General features: G+C 43.5%; 2 protein-coding genes and 1 non-coding gene across 5 annotated transcripts; all 3 read right to left on the minus strand.

The window, feature by feature from the left end:
* Window positions 1-361: 361 nt before the first annotated feature.
* Window positions 362-9,868, minus strand: KICS2 (KICSTOR subunit 2). Of its 3 annotated transcripts, none has more exons than XM_064419379.1 (4): window positions 9,572-9,868; window positions 7,644-7,717; window positions 7,429-7,547; window positions 362-3,089 (listed from the first exon to the last, which is right to left on the minus strand). In XM_064419379.1, exons 1-4 carry the CDS (start codon window positions 9,804-9,806, stop codon window positions 2,273-2,275), a joined length of 1,245 nt encoding a protein of 414 aa, XP_064275449.1. In that variant the 5' UTR covers window positions 9,807-9,868; the 3' UTR covers window positions 362-2,272. The 3 variants fall into 3 exon arrangements, with proteins under 3 accessions (XP_064275449.1, XP_064275448.1, XP_064275447.1); XM_064419378.1 differs by having other exon boundaries at window positions 7,429-7,565; XM_064419377.1 differs by having other exon boundaries at window positions 7,429-7,717.
* Window positions 9,869-11,201: 1,333 nt separating this feature from the next.
* RPL18A (ribosomal protein L18a) lies at window positions 11,202-14,774 on the minus strand. The gene is made up of 5 exons (XM_064419380.1): window positions 14,644-14,774; window positions 14,090-14,269; window positions 13,385-13,514; window positions 11,751-11,860; window positions 11,202-11,351 (listed from the first exon to the last, which is right to left on the minus strand). Exons 1-5 carry the CDS (start codon window positions 14,659-14,661, stop codon window positions 11,259-11,261), a joined length of 531 nt encoding a protein of 176 aa, XP_064275450.1. The 5' UTR covers window positions 14,662-14,774; the 3' UTR covers window positions 11,202-11,258.
* LOC135301959 (small nucleolar RNA SNORA68) lies at window positions 12,641-12,772 on the minus strand. Its single transcript, XR_010363694.1, has one exon. It is a non-coding gene; the product is annotated as a small nucleolar RNA SNORA68 (small nucleolar RNA).
* Window positions 14,775-15,945: the final 1,171 nt, after the last annotated feature.

The raw sequence follows: 15,945 nt of genomic DNA on the forward strand, positions 1-15,945 counted from the left end.
CCCAAAATCCTCTGAAGAAAAAAACTGCAGCAAACCACCTCCTCCTGCACAAAAACATCACCCAGCATACCCTGCCTTCTGACACACCCTTTGCCAAGAACAATGACAGGAGTGTGATGTGAGCTACCAAGTCTGCTGAACAGACACCTGCTTTTCCTCTCCCCATAAAAACCACTGGGAACAGCCTCTAGACATTTCAGAAACTGGTAAAAGCTGCTAGTCTGCTTCAAAGGGCAGCAGATTTCCCTTCCACCTCTTCCAACTCAGAAATGCACGTGTCTGTACCACGCAGTTTCTTCCTCCAGTTTTCTCTCCCCTTTCCCACAGATACTATGACAGGGAAGTACTGTACAGGCAGACAGATTTTGAACAATGCTTTATTCACACTGCTGAAGACTGGGAATCAGTTCTGGTGACAGTTTATTTTGTGTTACTCAGGCTGAGGAAGTCAAAACTACACATTATTACAAGGTCACTGTCCCACAGAGGGAAGCACACAAACTCTCCGAGTACTGTCATTTGCAACTTTGTCCTGTTAAAATGTAACTCAAGCTGCAAAGGGTAACACTCTTACAAAAAACAGGTGCCCTCCAACTGCTGGTATATTTGCAACCCATGTTATTTTTTAGTGGCAAAGATTAGGGCTTTTTCAAGTGGTGCTGCAGTCAGACCAAGCCTTCAGGTAAAGGGCAGTACCACAGATATTCAAAACAGGCTACACACAGTTAGAGCAAAGCACGGAAGGTTCCACTGGGCACAGAGTGGAAAATCAGAGCTTGTATTTCAAGAGCAGAACTTGCTTATGTGATTGTAAAATGTCAGCATTTGCAGAGAGGCAAGAAGTTACCTTCTGTGGGAGAGAAAGGGAATCATCAAAAGACACATTTGCAAAAGTATCTTTTATAGTTCAACCTTAACAGAAACCAACATTTTGAATTAAGCTCCCTTTTAAAACCAACCTGATGATGCTATTATACATTACACAGTGTCAAGTAATGACCTTACTTTACTACACTTATATACATCAGTTCCCCTGAACCCCTGTCAAAGTGCTTCCACAACTGCATAGCTAACAGTCAGAAGAATCCTGCAATGTAAGGCTAGAGGCACAGCCAAACTGACCCCTTTATTGTATTTGGAAACCCTCATTTCCAAATTAAAGCACTTTCAGGGTAACTAGAAAACATACTTATTCCAACCCTGCAGTCTAGAAGTGGTGAAAGAATGAGGTAAACATACTGCATAGGCTATATATTTAAATCCAAATCCCCAAAGTGTTTTGGCTTAATTATATAATTATTTAAAATTTGAACAGAGAGAAAAAATAGTTATAAAAATCTGAAAACAAATCTAGGTTGATACTAACAGCATTAGACAATAAATGATTTAGAAAGGGCATTTTCTATTGCCTTTTTTTTCTTTTCTTAAATTAGCCAGACAAAAAGCACAAATTGAAAAGCGCCTTGGTGCTTTTCCCATGGAGCTGCTCCTTCTAGAACACCTGCTCAAATTCAGCTTGTCTGCTTCAGTTAGCCTGAGCCAAGACTGAGCCCACACTGTCCCAGCACTCCAGGGAATAACAGCCGTCCAGGCCATGCTGCAGCTTTTCTTGCCCCAAGTCCTGGAGCAGTGACCAAGCTCTACGGCACAGGGCCTTCAGAGCAGATTACCAGTGCTTAACAGTGTCAGAGACCTCAATTACCATTTTAAACAATTTGGAAACTAAATTATAATTAACAATAGTGACTTTCTGATTCTCATCTTTTTATTTAAAATGTGTCTTTGCAGGTTCACTTTTCTTAATATTCCCTTGCATCAGTATTTAGTTCCCAGAAATTATTCCTGTCAGGCAATGCAGTTTTCTGAAAAGATAGTATCTTCCATCCTCACCACATTTTCAATAAACTCTGTAGAAGACAGTCAATGATCAGAGTACGATAAAGTGCATATATTCCTTTCTGATACAGGCAACAAAACTGTGGACTAAAAAAATAAATCATACTGGGAATTGAAAACCACACCAAAAAAACCCCACAGTGGCCCTTTACCACCCCACAATTAAGTTGCCCCACTGAGTACTGCCCAAAAATACTTTTCTTCAAGTGTCTGTTAGCTTAAAAAAAACAAACAAACAAACAAAAAAAAACTTATTTAAAAAATGGTTCCTTTTCAATTAGACTCTGAGAATCACAGATTTATTTATCTAACTTTGAAAGCTACAGCTTCCTCAAGGCTAGCATAGTGCCTTGACAACATTTAAGTAGTTTGTACTTCACCCTTTGGATCCAGGTTTCAAGCTTGCAAAAGCTTTGGAGTTCTTAAGGGAATGTGAAATTTCATTGAGAAAAGAAATAAAATGATAGTCCCTTTCTGACTTCTTGGACTCAAAAATAACTACAATGGTAAAGTGAGGTTCGGGGCGAGTCAGAAAGTAGGTGCTTTGGACTTTGTCATCGTAGAAGTGAACAACCTTCTCCAAACTGTTGAGGTCAGAGGTTCTGTCAGTCATAATCATGATCACATTGGGCCAGTGCATAACAGGCCTGTCACTGGGCAGAGACACCACTGCAGGATACTGATCCACTCCCTTGGGGGCTTCCCTGTACGAATGGGGATGATGATAACCATGTCCCTGAAAACTCTCTGATCCACGATTGTCAAAAATTAAGGAAACATTGACAGCATCATACTTCCGGATGAAGCTGGAAATTTTCCCAAAGTAATCAGGATTTGTTTTAGCAGTCAAAGTTTTCATTTCAGATGCTGTTGTCTGTCGACTAAGGGCCTCATGAAAGTAAAAGCTAAACTTGGCAAGGAGAATGTTTTTGAGCTTCATCAGCCAGAGGAAGAGGTGTGGAGGTTGCACAGCCTTCTGAGACTGCCCTCCAAACAGGTGCTTCTTGGTCTCCCGCTGTTTCTCAAAAATTTGGCCCCAAGTCTGTAGCTTTGTGTGAGCACTGTGCAAGTTGACCAGGGATGGAAGGAACTTCCACTCTGAGATCTGAGCCTGAGCCTTTAGGAGGTGTGCAAGCACATCTACCTCCAGCTGGAAACTGCTTTCAAGAGGACTGAGGATGGGATGATGAAATCTAGAAAACATAACATTAGTCAAGACATGAGAACTGCTGTACACAATGGTGAAATAATCAGACAGCATCTGCCAGTTAACAGACAAAAGATCAAACATCAAAGCAGAGCAAAGTGTGATTCAAAAAATAATATTCTTAATTTAAAGAACAGTTCTTTTTACATAATTAGGGTAAATATTTCCACAAACAAACAGCACTTTACATCTGACAAAAAAAAACACCTGTCAGACTTTTCTTTACCAAAGTAAGGGAGTTATATTTCATCAGTTCAACAATCACAGTTTATCTTAATCTGTGAACTACTATAACACCATTTATTTTTAAATTCAGATGATCTTGTTCCAATTTAAAATCTCTTCTAGCAGTAATACATGTCTTGATGGTTCTGGAGCAGCAGTAAGACATTAAGTTAAATCTAAGGAATTATGTTATAGATCTGTTCACATAGGGGAGCTGTGAGGAAGCCAAGCTGAGTTTGGTTTTGCTTTTTGGAACCATAATTAAGTCCTTCTCTTCTCACTTTTTTCCCTGACATTTAGAAAAAATACAGATACAGTCTACCCCTCTTCCCATGATACTCAAATTATTTGCAATTTATAACATCAGTAATAACATACTTAATTGAAACAATTAAAAACTGTAATGTAAAATATATAATTTTATAAACAAATGGCCTTTTTAGTACATGTGTTCTCTCACTGGCATTTAGGATTCAAAAAGGTCTCTAATAAAGAACAATGAACAGTTCAAAGACAAGACTTGATGAGGTTTCCATTTAAGTAAAGACAGATTTATCTTCTCACTTCAGAAAAATATCTCAGATCTTGTTACTGGTTTAAAACAATAAAGTTTATACAGAATTTTTCCAACTTTTAAAACTAAAACAATGTCATTCTTGTCAGCTTCTAGTACACAAAAAATACAACCTCTTTTGGAAATAGCTGGTTCAAGACCAAAACACTTCATTTTGTTGTAGACCAGAAGACAGAATAAGAATGTCAGGCTTTTCATCCCCTCACCACTACTTTTCCTTTGGTTTGTGGGAAACGTCGGACTATTTTATTACTGATCTATAAGCATCTCTTTTTTTGGAAGCCAAAATTTGTATATTGCAAGGATTTGTTATTAAGATGCAAGTTTAAATTGATCTGAAGAAAATGAAATTAAGAGTATCATAAACCAGCTGATGCACCACCTTGGGCAAGCCAGCCTGGCTGGGTGATCAGGCACGTTCTGCACACAGCACATGTCAGCAACCCTCAGGCTGACCTGCTGGAGCAGGGATCCAGTGTTTACTGGCCACTTTGGTGGGCTGAGAAGCCCAGAGCATATTTACATTTCTTTGTACAAACAAGAGCTTAAAGAAGAGTCAACAAAAAATAATTTCTAACAGTCAACATTAAATCTCTCTAATGGTTTTGGTATTCACCAGAAAAACAGTTGTGTTGCTGTGTATTTTAAGATGGTACAAAAAGCATTATGCAACATTATTTGTTGCAGTCCCATCAAATGACACACACCACAGTGATTTAAATACATTTGCAGTCAGATCAAGAAAGTTTTCTTCCATCTTAAAATCAATTTTAAAATCCTTGTTAAGGCAGCACTGCCAAAGTCTCCTGGATTAACATGCTGATGTACAGCTTCCCACTTCTACTTTGCTTCACAGCTTTCCTAATGTTGCACTGTCCAACAGGATTTGCTAAACTGTTTTAATCAAAAAATACACACCTCAGCCACAGCTGAGAAGCTTGATATTGCTACAGAGAAAACAGATGAGTTATGCACTAAGTATAACTGCTGTAATTGAGTTTTATAACGTAGAAGCATCCAACTGAGCTCAGTATCATGTGAAACAGACAAGGTTTTTCCAATATTTCATACACCAGACTGTCAAAAACTTAAGAACACACTGAAAATTTTACTTTGATCCTCCTAATCATTCCTGAAAGCAGAGGGATGATAGTTTTGTTTTGCAGACTGTGAAGAAGCCACATTTTCTTTCTATTTCCTTCCAGAGATCACACATTCATGTACATATTACACAATGCTGACTAGATGAAAAACATTAAACATTAAAAAATTATGACATCAGAATAGGTGCTATAGTTACTTATTAATTTTACACTAAGCTTTTAAAGGATCTTGCTTCCAATGCTGCTTTAATAATTTAAGATCCCACCTAAACCAATAGTCAAAAACTTCAGGAAAAGTTACTTCTCCAGATGTATTCTACAGAAAAATGGAAAGGAAAATGTCGAGTACTGGCCATGCCCAAATCAGCAATAAGTAGTGAAAAAATAGTAACAAAATAGCTTTAAACTGTTCAAGAATTAATGATATTTCAGATACAAGCAATATGTCTTGTTAACTATCAATTCTTTTGTTCCTTTACCAGCTGCCAGTTATTTCCTCTGCGTTATCTGCCCAGCTATTTTCACAAGTAAAGGAAAGAAACCAAGGCCAGAACCTATCTAAAATAAATGTCCTGCCTGGCCTTAGCACAGCTGGCTGAAATAATGGCACACATCCTCAACTACAAGTGGGGATACATTGACAGAGGGAAGAGGCTGGGTAAGGATGAATTTATTTGATCATTCACCTGTAAAGTAGAGATGCCTATCAGCCATTACATATCAACATAACACACCCCAGAAACTGATTTGAGAAACAAAGACACTAAAAGGAAGGCCTAAAGGAATATATCACTATACCCACTTTTTTCAGAAACATTCTGCATGTCACTGGGGAGGAGCACACTGCAGCTACTGAATTAGCTCTGACAGCATCTTAGATTGTCTCCATCTCAAAGACTGCTTGCTAACCCAAAGCAAGATCATCAGTATTTTTTCCAGGGAGACATTACTATTTTTTAAAGATGTTATGATATATATATAGTTATATAATACATATTATATAAACATATTATATAACAGATAATGCCTCAGAAGTACAAATGTACCTGTGAAATTTATTTAAATAGCATAGTAAAACATGTCATATGCAGGTATAGTCTTGCAGGTATAGTCACTCACTTCATCAAAGTAAGAATTTCGATTCTCAGATTTTTACACAGTGCTGTTGATTCAGCACATGCTCAGAACAGATGGCAGTTGTTAGTGTGCAAGAGAAATCAATTTTTCAAAAAAAAATCCCAAACAAAAAAAAAAAAGTCAACAACAAAAACACCCAAACCCCTAAACTTACTTCCCTTTACTCCTTAAAGTTTATCACACCAAGGAAAATACATTTAAGTTTCAGGTTTTTACTGGACTAATAGTCCTGATATTTTAAGTGATCACAAGCCAAGAATTGAAAAACATCACTACTAAGATCATATAGACCAGTTTTGATTTTCAAATTGCAAAACTACATAGCAATTTGCCAAATGTATCCCTAAAAAAATAAGGCAATCAGCTGCAGTGCTTCAATCTGGAATATCAGAAAGCAGCACTGAATTATTTTCTTTTTTCCTATGTGAACAGTATAAAAATCCTAACTGAAAAAAAGTAAGACCTATGTACTTCACTAACAATGACTTAAAGAAATTCAACCACATCTGACAGTTAACTTCCTACAATGGCTATCTTTTCTGGTTTAAAATGAAGAGGCAGAATTTCAGTGTGTTGCCAAGCATTCAAAAATTCTCTTTTAAATTGCCATCACTTTCAAGGCACCTAAGTTAGATGTGAAATACCCAACCGACCCTCATTTAAAACATCCCAGTATTTTTGTAACAGGAACTATTAAATCTTAACTTCAAGAAACCATACTGCCAAGGACCAAAGTCTCAGAGGTGCTCCTCCTAGTGGCTCCAAGACCTCTGAGAAAAGTGGTAACAGAGCACCAGAAAGCCCTGCCAGCTAGGCCAGACAGTTGTGGTGTAGCTTTTAGATCTAAGCAAACATATATTCTTAAAAAGTAAGATTGTCACAAAAGTATTTGCTTTATTTATATCACCCTTTACTGAAGCCCATATGAAATTAAGGCTCTTTCCTTTCCCCTACCAAAGAAAAAAGTTCAAGAAGCCTTGCACCTTATAAAAGGAAAATCACTCTTCATCTCTCCTGAAAATGAACATGCTGAGCATTAATTAAGGCACAGGGAGGAAGGCTCCTAGTACACCATGAGCAGACTCCCTTTGTAATTTCTCTTCTTTGGAAGAAACTTCATGCACCTGATGCTGCTGGCCAACACAGACTTCACACATGAATTTGTGAAGGGACTATGCTGTTCAGCAGTCAAAGGCCAGCAAAGTCTTTAGGTTTGCTTTGAACTTCAACATCAGGTATTACAGATCACATGTCTGAGTACATACTGCCAGCAAAGAAGCACTGACCTTGAACTGTATTTCTTTAAGATGGATTCCAAAATGTTTACCAGTTCCTCAGAGTTAATGAACTTTTGGGTGCTGAGCGTGTACATTTTTTCATAGAAGTCAGCAATTTCCATCCGAGCCTGAACAAAAAAACAGAGCTGTTCAGACAGGTGAGAAAGCAGCTCTTCCAAGTGAGGAGCTGTTCCTCCTAGTGCATTGTGACCCGTCGCCACCACCTTCTTCAGCTCATTATGCAGAGATGTGTAGATGGTTCGGATGGAGTCCTTTCGGCTGAAGAATGACTGACCACCTGTTCAGATAAATATGGAGGTATTACCAAATTCCAGGGACAGCAAAGACAGACAGCAACACTGGAAAATTCTTGTCATTACATATCTAGTTGTTTGCAAGTATTGTTTAATAACAGTACTTCTTTTAACAAAGCAAAAAATTCGGTATTTAATTCTGCAGGCAACTGAATTAGAGAGCATATGCTCAGAAGCGCTTTATGTAATTTCACACAAGCCACACTTGTCCCACTTCATGTCTCAGCAGTCAATGGCAGCTGCAAAACAGCAACTCCTTCACAGCTGCCTCGGTTACTACAGGACTTTTAAGAAACCCAGGGTTCAGTTAAATTTGCTACTATGATACATAATCTGGAAATACTGTTATCTGTGGAAGTCAGAAGAATTAAGTCATCATCACTTGACTGATCAAATTTTAATAGACTCCACTCCTGTTAATAACTCCAGATGTTTTCCAGAAAATTCCCTTAACAATCCCTCTTCAATCATGAAGCACTCAAATTCACAAAGCAACTTTTAAATGGGAATCATGCGACATCTGTGTGTACAAATCAAATGTTTCTAGTCCCTAAACAATCTAAATATAAATCAGAATTCAAAAGGAAAATAATCACACTTTATCCCAGTGAGACCACAGTGCAGGTTAATCCAAAACTAAAACTTGGAGGGCAGGAGGGAGAACAAGAAGTCATCTGTGCTTCTTTCTACCTGCTCAACACTACGAGGAATTTTAAAAAGAAAAGAAAGACAAGTAAAGGGTCAAAGTAAAAGATATTTAACTTTGACATTACAAAAAGACTGTACAAATGTACTAGCCTTATTTCACAGTTTCTATTTACAGAAGACCTAATGTGCTATTCTGACAGTCAACAGATGCAGCAGAGCAAAGACCACAGACTGAGTCTGAATATTTAAAGATTCCAAATTTAGCTGCCGCTTTGAAACAGCTTATAAATTTTGTAATGCTGTATAGCTTTTTCCACATTCCTTTTACACATATATAATGTTCAAAGGTGACCCTTGACATTTGAGGTAGAAAGGCAGAGAACTGGCTGTGATAGTGAAACAGCTCCCATTGTAACACAGGAGCAGCCCCCCAGCCACGGGCAGGAGGAAGAATCATCTATTGCAGTTGTTCATGAAGCAAATAAATAAACAAAACTTTGTCTCTTCTGCTGTCACCTTTATCCTTTCTGCAAGCACAAAATTCACTCTTTAAAATCAGCCTTAGAGTTTTGGCTGAAAAGATCTTATAAAAGTTCTAAGTCATCACTTAAATAACAAAGCTGAATTTTCTTGATGGTTTAATGTGCTATACATCAGACTCATATCCTTTGATCCATTTTCCATGCCCACCTGCACTTCAAAAAGAAAATAAGCAGCTTTGCCCAGAGGGCAGCATCATGAAAGCTCATCCTGTGCCAGTTTGGAATTTTTCTATTCATACTGATAAAAAATGAAGCAGCTTCTACCATGGCCAAAGCTTCCTGAGATCCTGCGGTATCTGCATGGGTAACAACTCCTAGGATGCTATCTCCAGCCCCGAGTACTTACACATACACGCCTCTAATACAAGGTGAGAAAGCTTTAACGCTTTGGTCACCACAGTAAGGTCATCCTTGGCTATATCTCAGCCAGAGCATCTCAGCACAGAACCACCTCTGGCTGGTTCTTGGGAAGGGCGGGTAGGCACGCTGCCGGCCAGCGAAGAGCTGCCTCGAGCGGCACACAGCCGCCTGCGCTGCACCCGGGCTCCCGTCCGTCCCTTAAGGGCAGCGCCCGCCTGCAGGGCCCGCAGCCCGGGCCGCTCGGCCGCCCGGGCCGGGAGAGCCGTCCCTCCCTCCCCGGAGCGGTACCTAGCTTCTGGCCCAGGAAGGTCATGCTGTGGTAGGCCTTCTCGGCCGCCGCCAGGTGCGCCAGCCCGGCCAGCAGCGCCAGCCAGCTGGACCCCGCGCTCTTGTTGGCCTCCCGCTCCTTCTCCACATTGTCCTTGGCCTTGTCGTAGGAGAAGATGCCCAGGTGGGAGAAGAAGGTCTCCAGCACGGCCTGCTCCACCGGCACCGGCGCTCCCAGCGGGATCGACTCCCCCATCCCGCCCGGCGCCTCCGCTCGGCCGCCACTTCCGGGTCCGGCGCGCGCCCGCCCGCGCGGGGGAACACGTGACCGGCGGGGCGGGGAGCGGCCGGCTCGGGGTCACGTGACGGGCCGGGCTGGCGGGCGGGGCAGCGGGAGCGCGCGGGAGCGCCGGGTGCGCGTGCCCGCGCGCGGGCTCCTGCCGGCCGCGCGCCCCGCGCGTCACGCTGTGCGCGGAACCGAAACCACGCTCCTGCCGAACTGCGCTGTCAGCCAAAAACGTTCCACACCTCGAGCTCCTTCTGACACCCCTATTGCCACCTCTTACTCCCAGAGGACCCTCCCGCTACTTCCGGTTTAGTTTCTCCCTCCCTTGCGAGCGGGGAGATTGCGATTGCCCACATTAATCCCAATTTCTACAGCTCATGTTTCAGACAGACGAGCTGCCCGAATTCATTCTCCATGCAGGCGATGAGGAGCACAAGGCTGAGCCACGGGCCAGGCCACAGAAGGGAGCTCTGTGGCCACACGGAGCAGTCCCAGTTCTACAGAAGTGCCCACCCTTGCAGTGGCGGGCAGCACCTCTCCAGACTGAGTGACGGCTCTCCAGTCAACCCAGGAAGGACACATTCCCGGTTTCCTTTCTGCACAGCACCTGCAGCTGTTTTTAAGCTGACATCAGGACAAAACACAGCATCAGTTCTTTAACACCGGTATGACCCATGTACTAATTTAAGTAGCTGCCTCTTGTCCAGGAAACACCATCACTAAAAATGGGCATCAGAAGCAAGCACCACCTCTAATTATGAAGCAGCCTTTTAAATATCAACTACAGTGTCTGCAAGCTGTGAACAAAGTAGCCTAAGGATTCAGGTTTGGATATAGAAATTGTCATCATTTTCATTCATTGGTCTAATAGAAAAGGGTAAGTTTGCCAAGCCCTTCATCACTTTTCTTTTCTAGGCACCTCCATACCCATCCTTGAGCTTATTCAGAGTGGTGTGTAACATCCCTGAAAAGGTTCTGGTTAGAACTAGAATTCTGGCTTCAAATGCTTAAAATTTGAAGCAGCTTAACCGAAGTTATGAGGTCTTTATTCTTACAGCTAAGTCTGAGCTCTGCACGCACCAGAAGCTGCCTTCCTCCTGAACCCAACTGTTCACTTAGTGTGCCAAAGGGACAAAATGGATTTTACAGCTGCTCAACAACAGATCTGTCTGATCTGGAAAGCTGGTTATTAAAATTTAATTTATTGATGGGCTAGTTCAGTAATTTAAGTCAGCACCTGAAACACTCACCTGTTCAAGGCAATCACAGCTGTGAATAGTAGGCTGCCAATGGTTTAGAGAAAATAAGAGTAGGAATGGGGACTCCTAGATAACCAGGACACAGTCTCCAAAAGACAACTGGGAGTGAAAGGTTCCAATAAGACCTTTATTGCAACACAAAGTTGACAACATGTTTTTGTATTTAATAGAAAGTATTTGGTCTCTTGGTGGTGAAACGTGGTTTGTGCTGGCGACGCAGAACTCTGTGTGGCAGCGGGAACTTGATTTTAGAATCCTGCAAGAAAAATGTTTCTATGTTAATTGAGGCATCAGATGAACAGAAAATAGTCTGGAATAAGCAGCCAAGCTGTATTCAGTGACTACCTTATGCTTAGAGAAAAAATCCATCCACAACTTAAAGATATACTTCACAGGACTTAAATTAATTAATTCTGCATTCTTTTTTTCAAAAGTAATGCCAGTCAGAGGCATGTTTTCTGTACCATAGCATGTATTCGCTTTATCGCGACTTTCTTCCAAATACTTGTAGCAGGAGAAGTCTTGATCATAACATACCATAATCATGAACATATGCACCCAAGTTTGGCTCCTGCCCTATTTCTGGCTGCAAAGCAAACCTGTACCACACAAGAGAGATCCCCTCTTCCAATGCAGCCAGTGCTGGCTCACTTACATGGAACTGCTTGACTGCTGGTCTGCGGCACTTGCTGGCAGCAATTTCCTCAACCTTCATGATCTGGATAGAGTGAGCACGGGCACGATGACGGGCTCCCATATCACGGTCTAGAACAACAGAACTCGTTAAAAATAAATTTTATGACCTTTTCAGTTCAAGAATTGTACAGCTCTTTGTTCAAAAATGTTCACAGTGCCATCTACAGCTTTTAAAATTTCTAATCAGCTGTAATTAAAATCACTGTTTCTATTATGTGAAGTGATGGCACAAGTATCACAAAAACAACAAACAGCAGCAATTCTTCCCATAAGTTCTAAGTAAGAACCATCTTCTAAGGAAGAACCATCTTATCTTCTTGTCCAATTTCAAGAAAGTACACATGTACACAAGTAACATACATAGAACTACTTACTCTCTTGCAAGAGGAAAAAAGTCCTGTGATTTAGAATCAACACTGAAATATTACTGGAAACTGGAAACATGAACTTCAAAACAGTTTCTGTTCCAAAAGGAAGGTGCAAGTAAAAGTAGGACCTGAGGATATCTTTACTTTTATTGAAATGGACCAGCAATAGAACCATGAATTGATGTTCATCCCACATAATCAGGTTTTTTGAATAGGAGGAAGCATCTGTACTTAGGCTACCTGAAAATTCCTCTATTCAGCAGTGCAAATCACTGGCCTCAAATCACATCCATAGCTAGTTCCACAAAGTAAGCCTGTTGAAACACTGCTGTGTTTCCCATGAAGATCTAACACACCTATGAAAAACTTACCTGTCATAACTACTCTTGAACATAAAAGTACCAGTCAATGTATCATGAAAAGTTTTCTGGGTCTCTTTAGCAATCCTTCAGTATGTTCATTAACAGAGATTATTGTACATTAATGTAGAACCTTCAATTTCACTTTCAACAGCACTTCAGCTTTTGAAAGGCGACAAGATACATTTAATATTTGCACACATGACAAGAATATCATTATTAAGAACAATATTCTTTGGGTTTTTATGTGCAATCTGTAGTGCTCATAACACTTTGGAGTCAAGTTTCAACAGCATCAGCCATACAAATGGTCTATCCCTCAAGTACTTCACAAAACAGTCTGAAATCAGGACAACCATTACTTCTCCATGAAATGAGGTGATGAGATCTTGGTGTAACAATAGGGGATTTTTCCCTGTTTTTTTTTTCCCTACTTGCTCAATAAAGTACAGATTCTAGTATATTCCCCGTGATCTCTGAGATTTTCTTTTCACAAGACTTGGGAAGATATATTCAGTTATCTTAAAACAGCACAGTGCAGGAAACACAGCACCTGAGAAGTCATTAAATTCTCCGTTTCTATGAGCAACACTCATTACCAGAATTGTAGAAAGACACACCAAAAAGAAGTGGGAGTATTTTCCAGTCAGAGAAACTGCATAAAAAGAGGTAACAAGTCACCTACCACATGTGTAATAGGTAAATATCTATGGAATAGATGGCAAGCCCCTCCTTTAACTTTTCTCAGTGTTTCAGTTATTTTACCATGGGTTAAGTCAGCATGCTTTATGCCCAATTTGAGATTTAATCTTCTGCTTGTAGACTGCTCCCACCATTTCACACCTCCAACAGTGACATATACTTACAGCACTGAGTGACAGCACCCGCAGTGGTCAGATCTCTGTACTCCCTGTACATGTTGTGGGTTCCACTACGAGAATCATAGCGCAACCAAATACCAAAATTTTTTACCCTCAGAGGGGACTTCTCATACACCTGGAATTACACAAGAACGTGGAAGTGGTTAGACATGATGTACTATCACCATTTTACAATTTTAAGAATAAATATTTCAGAGCTCTAGCGAAACCCCTGTTTAAAGTCTTACTGTCACAAAACAACTCTTTGCTCTCTTTCCCCTTACCAAGATAAGTGAATATGTCTTGGTTATTCAGAGTACAAAGATTTAGTAATTCAAAGAAAAATACAAAATTTCAGCTCTAAAGAGTGCTCTTGAAGTATCAAGGTAAAGGAGTGCAAGCACACAAACATCCACTTTCCCAGGGCTATGAATGTCCAAATGCCTCTTAAAACGTATATTGTACAATGAACCCAAGTCTAAGGTTCAACACACAGCTCACCATTTTTAACCAGTAAGTAAATTTCTATTTTGTTTACAAGACATTTACCACTACTTTCAAAAACCAAACTTGTCACTCCTTTTCACAGCAACTGAAAGACACGGATTTCAACCTCACACCCCGTAACTGCAATTCCTGTAAAATCCCTCCACATACACCAGCTAGAGCTCCGTAAGAACCTCCCACACTTTTAGGTTTTTAATCCTTCACCTGTCCACAGTACACAATCTCTCCGGAAGACTTCTTCATCTTCTTCAGCTGAGAGACGAAGTACCAGAATCGGGACTTGGCGACGACATGGTTCGGAGCGAAGATCCGCATGCGGTACAGAGGAGGGGTCGTGCATTTCGGCGTGGGCAGGCAGCGCCCGACCACCTTGTACTCCCGCAGCTGGAGGGACACGAAACACAGGCGGACGGCAGTGAGCGAGCCGCGCAGCCACCGCCCCGCACCCTTTGAGGCGGCTCCTCAAAGGAATACCGCGACGAAAGAAGCTCAATCCGTCAGGGGAGAGAGCGCCTTAGGCCGGGCGGGCCGATGTCGCCGCCGATGTCCCCGCGGCCCGCACGCCGAGCTGGGTCCGCACCTGGCGGGAGCGGCGCCGCCGCCATGTTGGCCGCTCGCCGCCCCACGGGCCCGGCGGCGCCGTTCGGGTACGCACGGGCCACTCTCGAGCCACAACCCGCCACCGCCGCCCTCCCGACGGCCACCCCGGCCGCACTCCCGGTTCCGGCCGCGCCCGCCGGGCCCCGATCCGTACTCACGGTGCCCGACGCCTTCATGGCGCTCCACCGCCGTCGCTCTCAGGAAAGGAAAGGGATGGGCACCGCGCGCCGCCGCCTGACGTCATCACGCAGCCCCGCCCCCGGCGGCCCGCGCGGCGATTGGCTGCGGGCGGAGCGCGATTGGATCCCGCGGCTGTCAGTCTCCGCGCGCGGGCCTGGCTTCCGGGCCGGCCGCACCGCGTGGCCCGGCCCGGCTCGCGCCCCCGCCGTGGCTGGAGCCCTCGGGGCGGGCGGCGCGGCCCGGCCGCAGCGCGCTGCTCCCGCCGCCGTGCGGGCCTGCAGGGCCCCGCGGAACACAGACCGGGCGTGCGCCTCTGCGTCTCAGCCCGCCCTGCCGGCGCTAGCGTGACGGACGTGGCAGGGAGGCCCCAGGCGGAGGCACCGAAATCCCCTCGGGGCGGTAGCCGGGAGCGAAGGGGTATCGGGGGAACCTTTCTCACTCGTCCTCCTCCGGGATAGCGGGTCACTGGCTACCGTGAGGTTGCCCCCGAAGCTCGCCCCCACGCACTCAGCTCCAAGGGATGCGTGTTGCGGCTCGTTCCCCGCGCCCTGTGAGCGGGCAGCGGCTCTGCAGGCACAACGAGCAAGTTTCTCTGCAGCTTGGGGCGCCTCACGCCTTTTGAGCGCTGCGCTGCCGCGGGACGGGAGTGGGGTTTGCCGCGGCAGATACTGTAACAGCAGCGCCGTGGCACGGGTTTGGAGCGCGTTTGGGCCGGCTTTCAGCCTGGCCACGGCAAAGCCCCGACCACGGCGCTGCGGAGCCCGGTGCCACATGTGCAGACACAGCTGTGTGAGAAACGACGCTCACTTTTAAAATGTCAAAGGTTTATTAAACCTTAACAAAATACAAGGCGTGACTGAATAAGGAAAAATTGCAGCGCTCAGGGCACGCCCCCAAACGGCCATGTGCTCGGCTACAAAATGGATACTCTGTTTTTTTATATCCTCGCCCCCTCCCAAAGCCTTGACAGTCAACTTCTCTGCCGTCTATTGGTGGAGATCACTTTCTTACAGCTTGATTGTTGCCATGCCGCGCCTCCTCGTAACAAGCCTGCCCTCCCCTAAATGCAATGACTAGTGAATACCGGGGGGACAGGGAAGAGGACTGTGCGGAGAACATAACAAAGTAACGTAACTATACATCTATAAAACTTCTCTTAACATACACATAATGCTCGTCTCTTAATTGTGAGAGCCAACCACCGCATTACGTATCTACAGCAGCTGGATCCCTCCTCACGGACGAGCCCGGGCCCTGCCCTGTGCGCGTCCCCAAGCAGG

This window comes from Passer domesticus, chromosome 5 (genome assembly GCF_036417665.1).
Source record: "Passer domesticus isolate bPasDom1 chromosome 5, bPasDom1.hap1, whole genome shotgun sequence".
In the NCBI taxonomy this organism is placed as follows: Eukaryota; Metazoa; Chordata; class Aves; order Passeriformes; family Passeridae; genus Passer; species Passer domesticus.

Coding starts and splice junctions, on each gene's coding strand:
- KICS2 (XM_064419377.1), bottom strand. CDS start 9,806: ATGGGGGAGTCGATCCCGCTGGGAGCGCCGGTGCCGGTGGAGCAGGCC. Junction 7,718..9,571: donor CTTCCTGGGCCAGAAGCTAG/GTACCGCTCCGG, acceptor TTATCTGAACAG/GTGGTCAGTCATTCTTCAGC. Junction 3,090..7,428: donor TTAAAGAAATACAGTTCAAG/GTCAGTGCTTCT, acceptor TATGTTTTCTAG/ATTTCATCATCCCATCCTCA.
- RPL18A (XM_064419380.1), bottom strand. Junction 11,861..13,384: donor GGGTGCTGTCACTCAGTGCT/GTAAGTATATGT, acceptor CTGTTGTTCTAG/ACCGTGATATGGGAGCCCGT. Junction 11,352..11,750: donor CAGCAGTCAAGCAGTTCCAT/GTAAGTGAGCCA, acceptor TTTTTCTTGCAG/GATTCTAAAATCAAGTTCCC.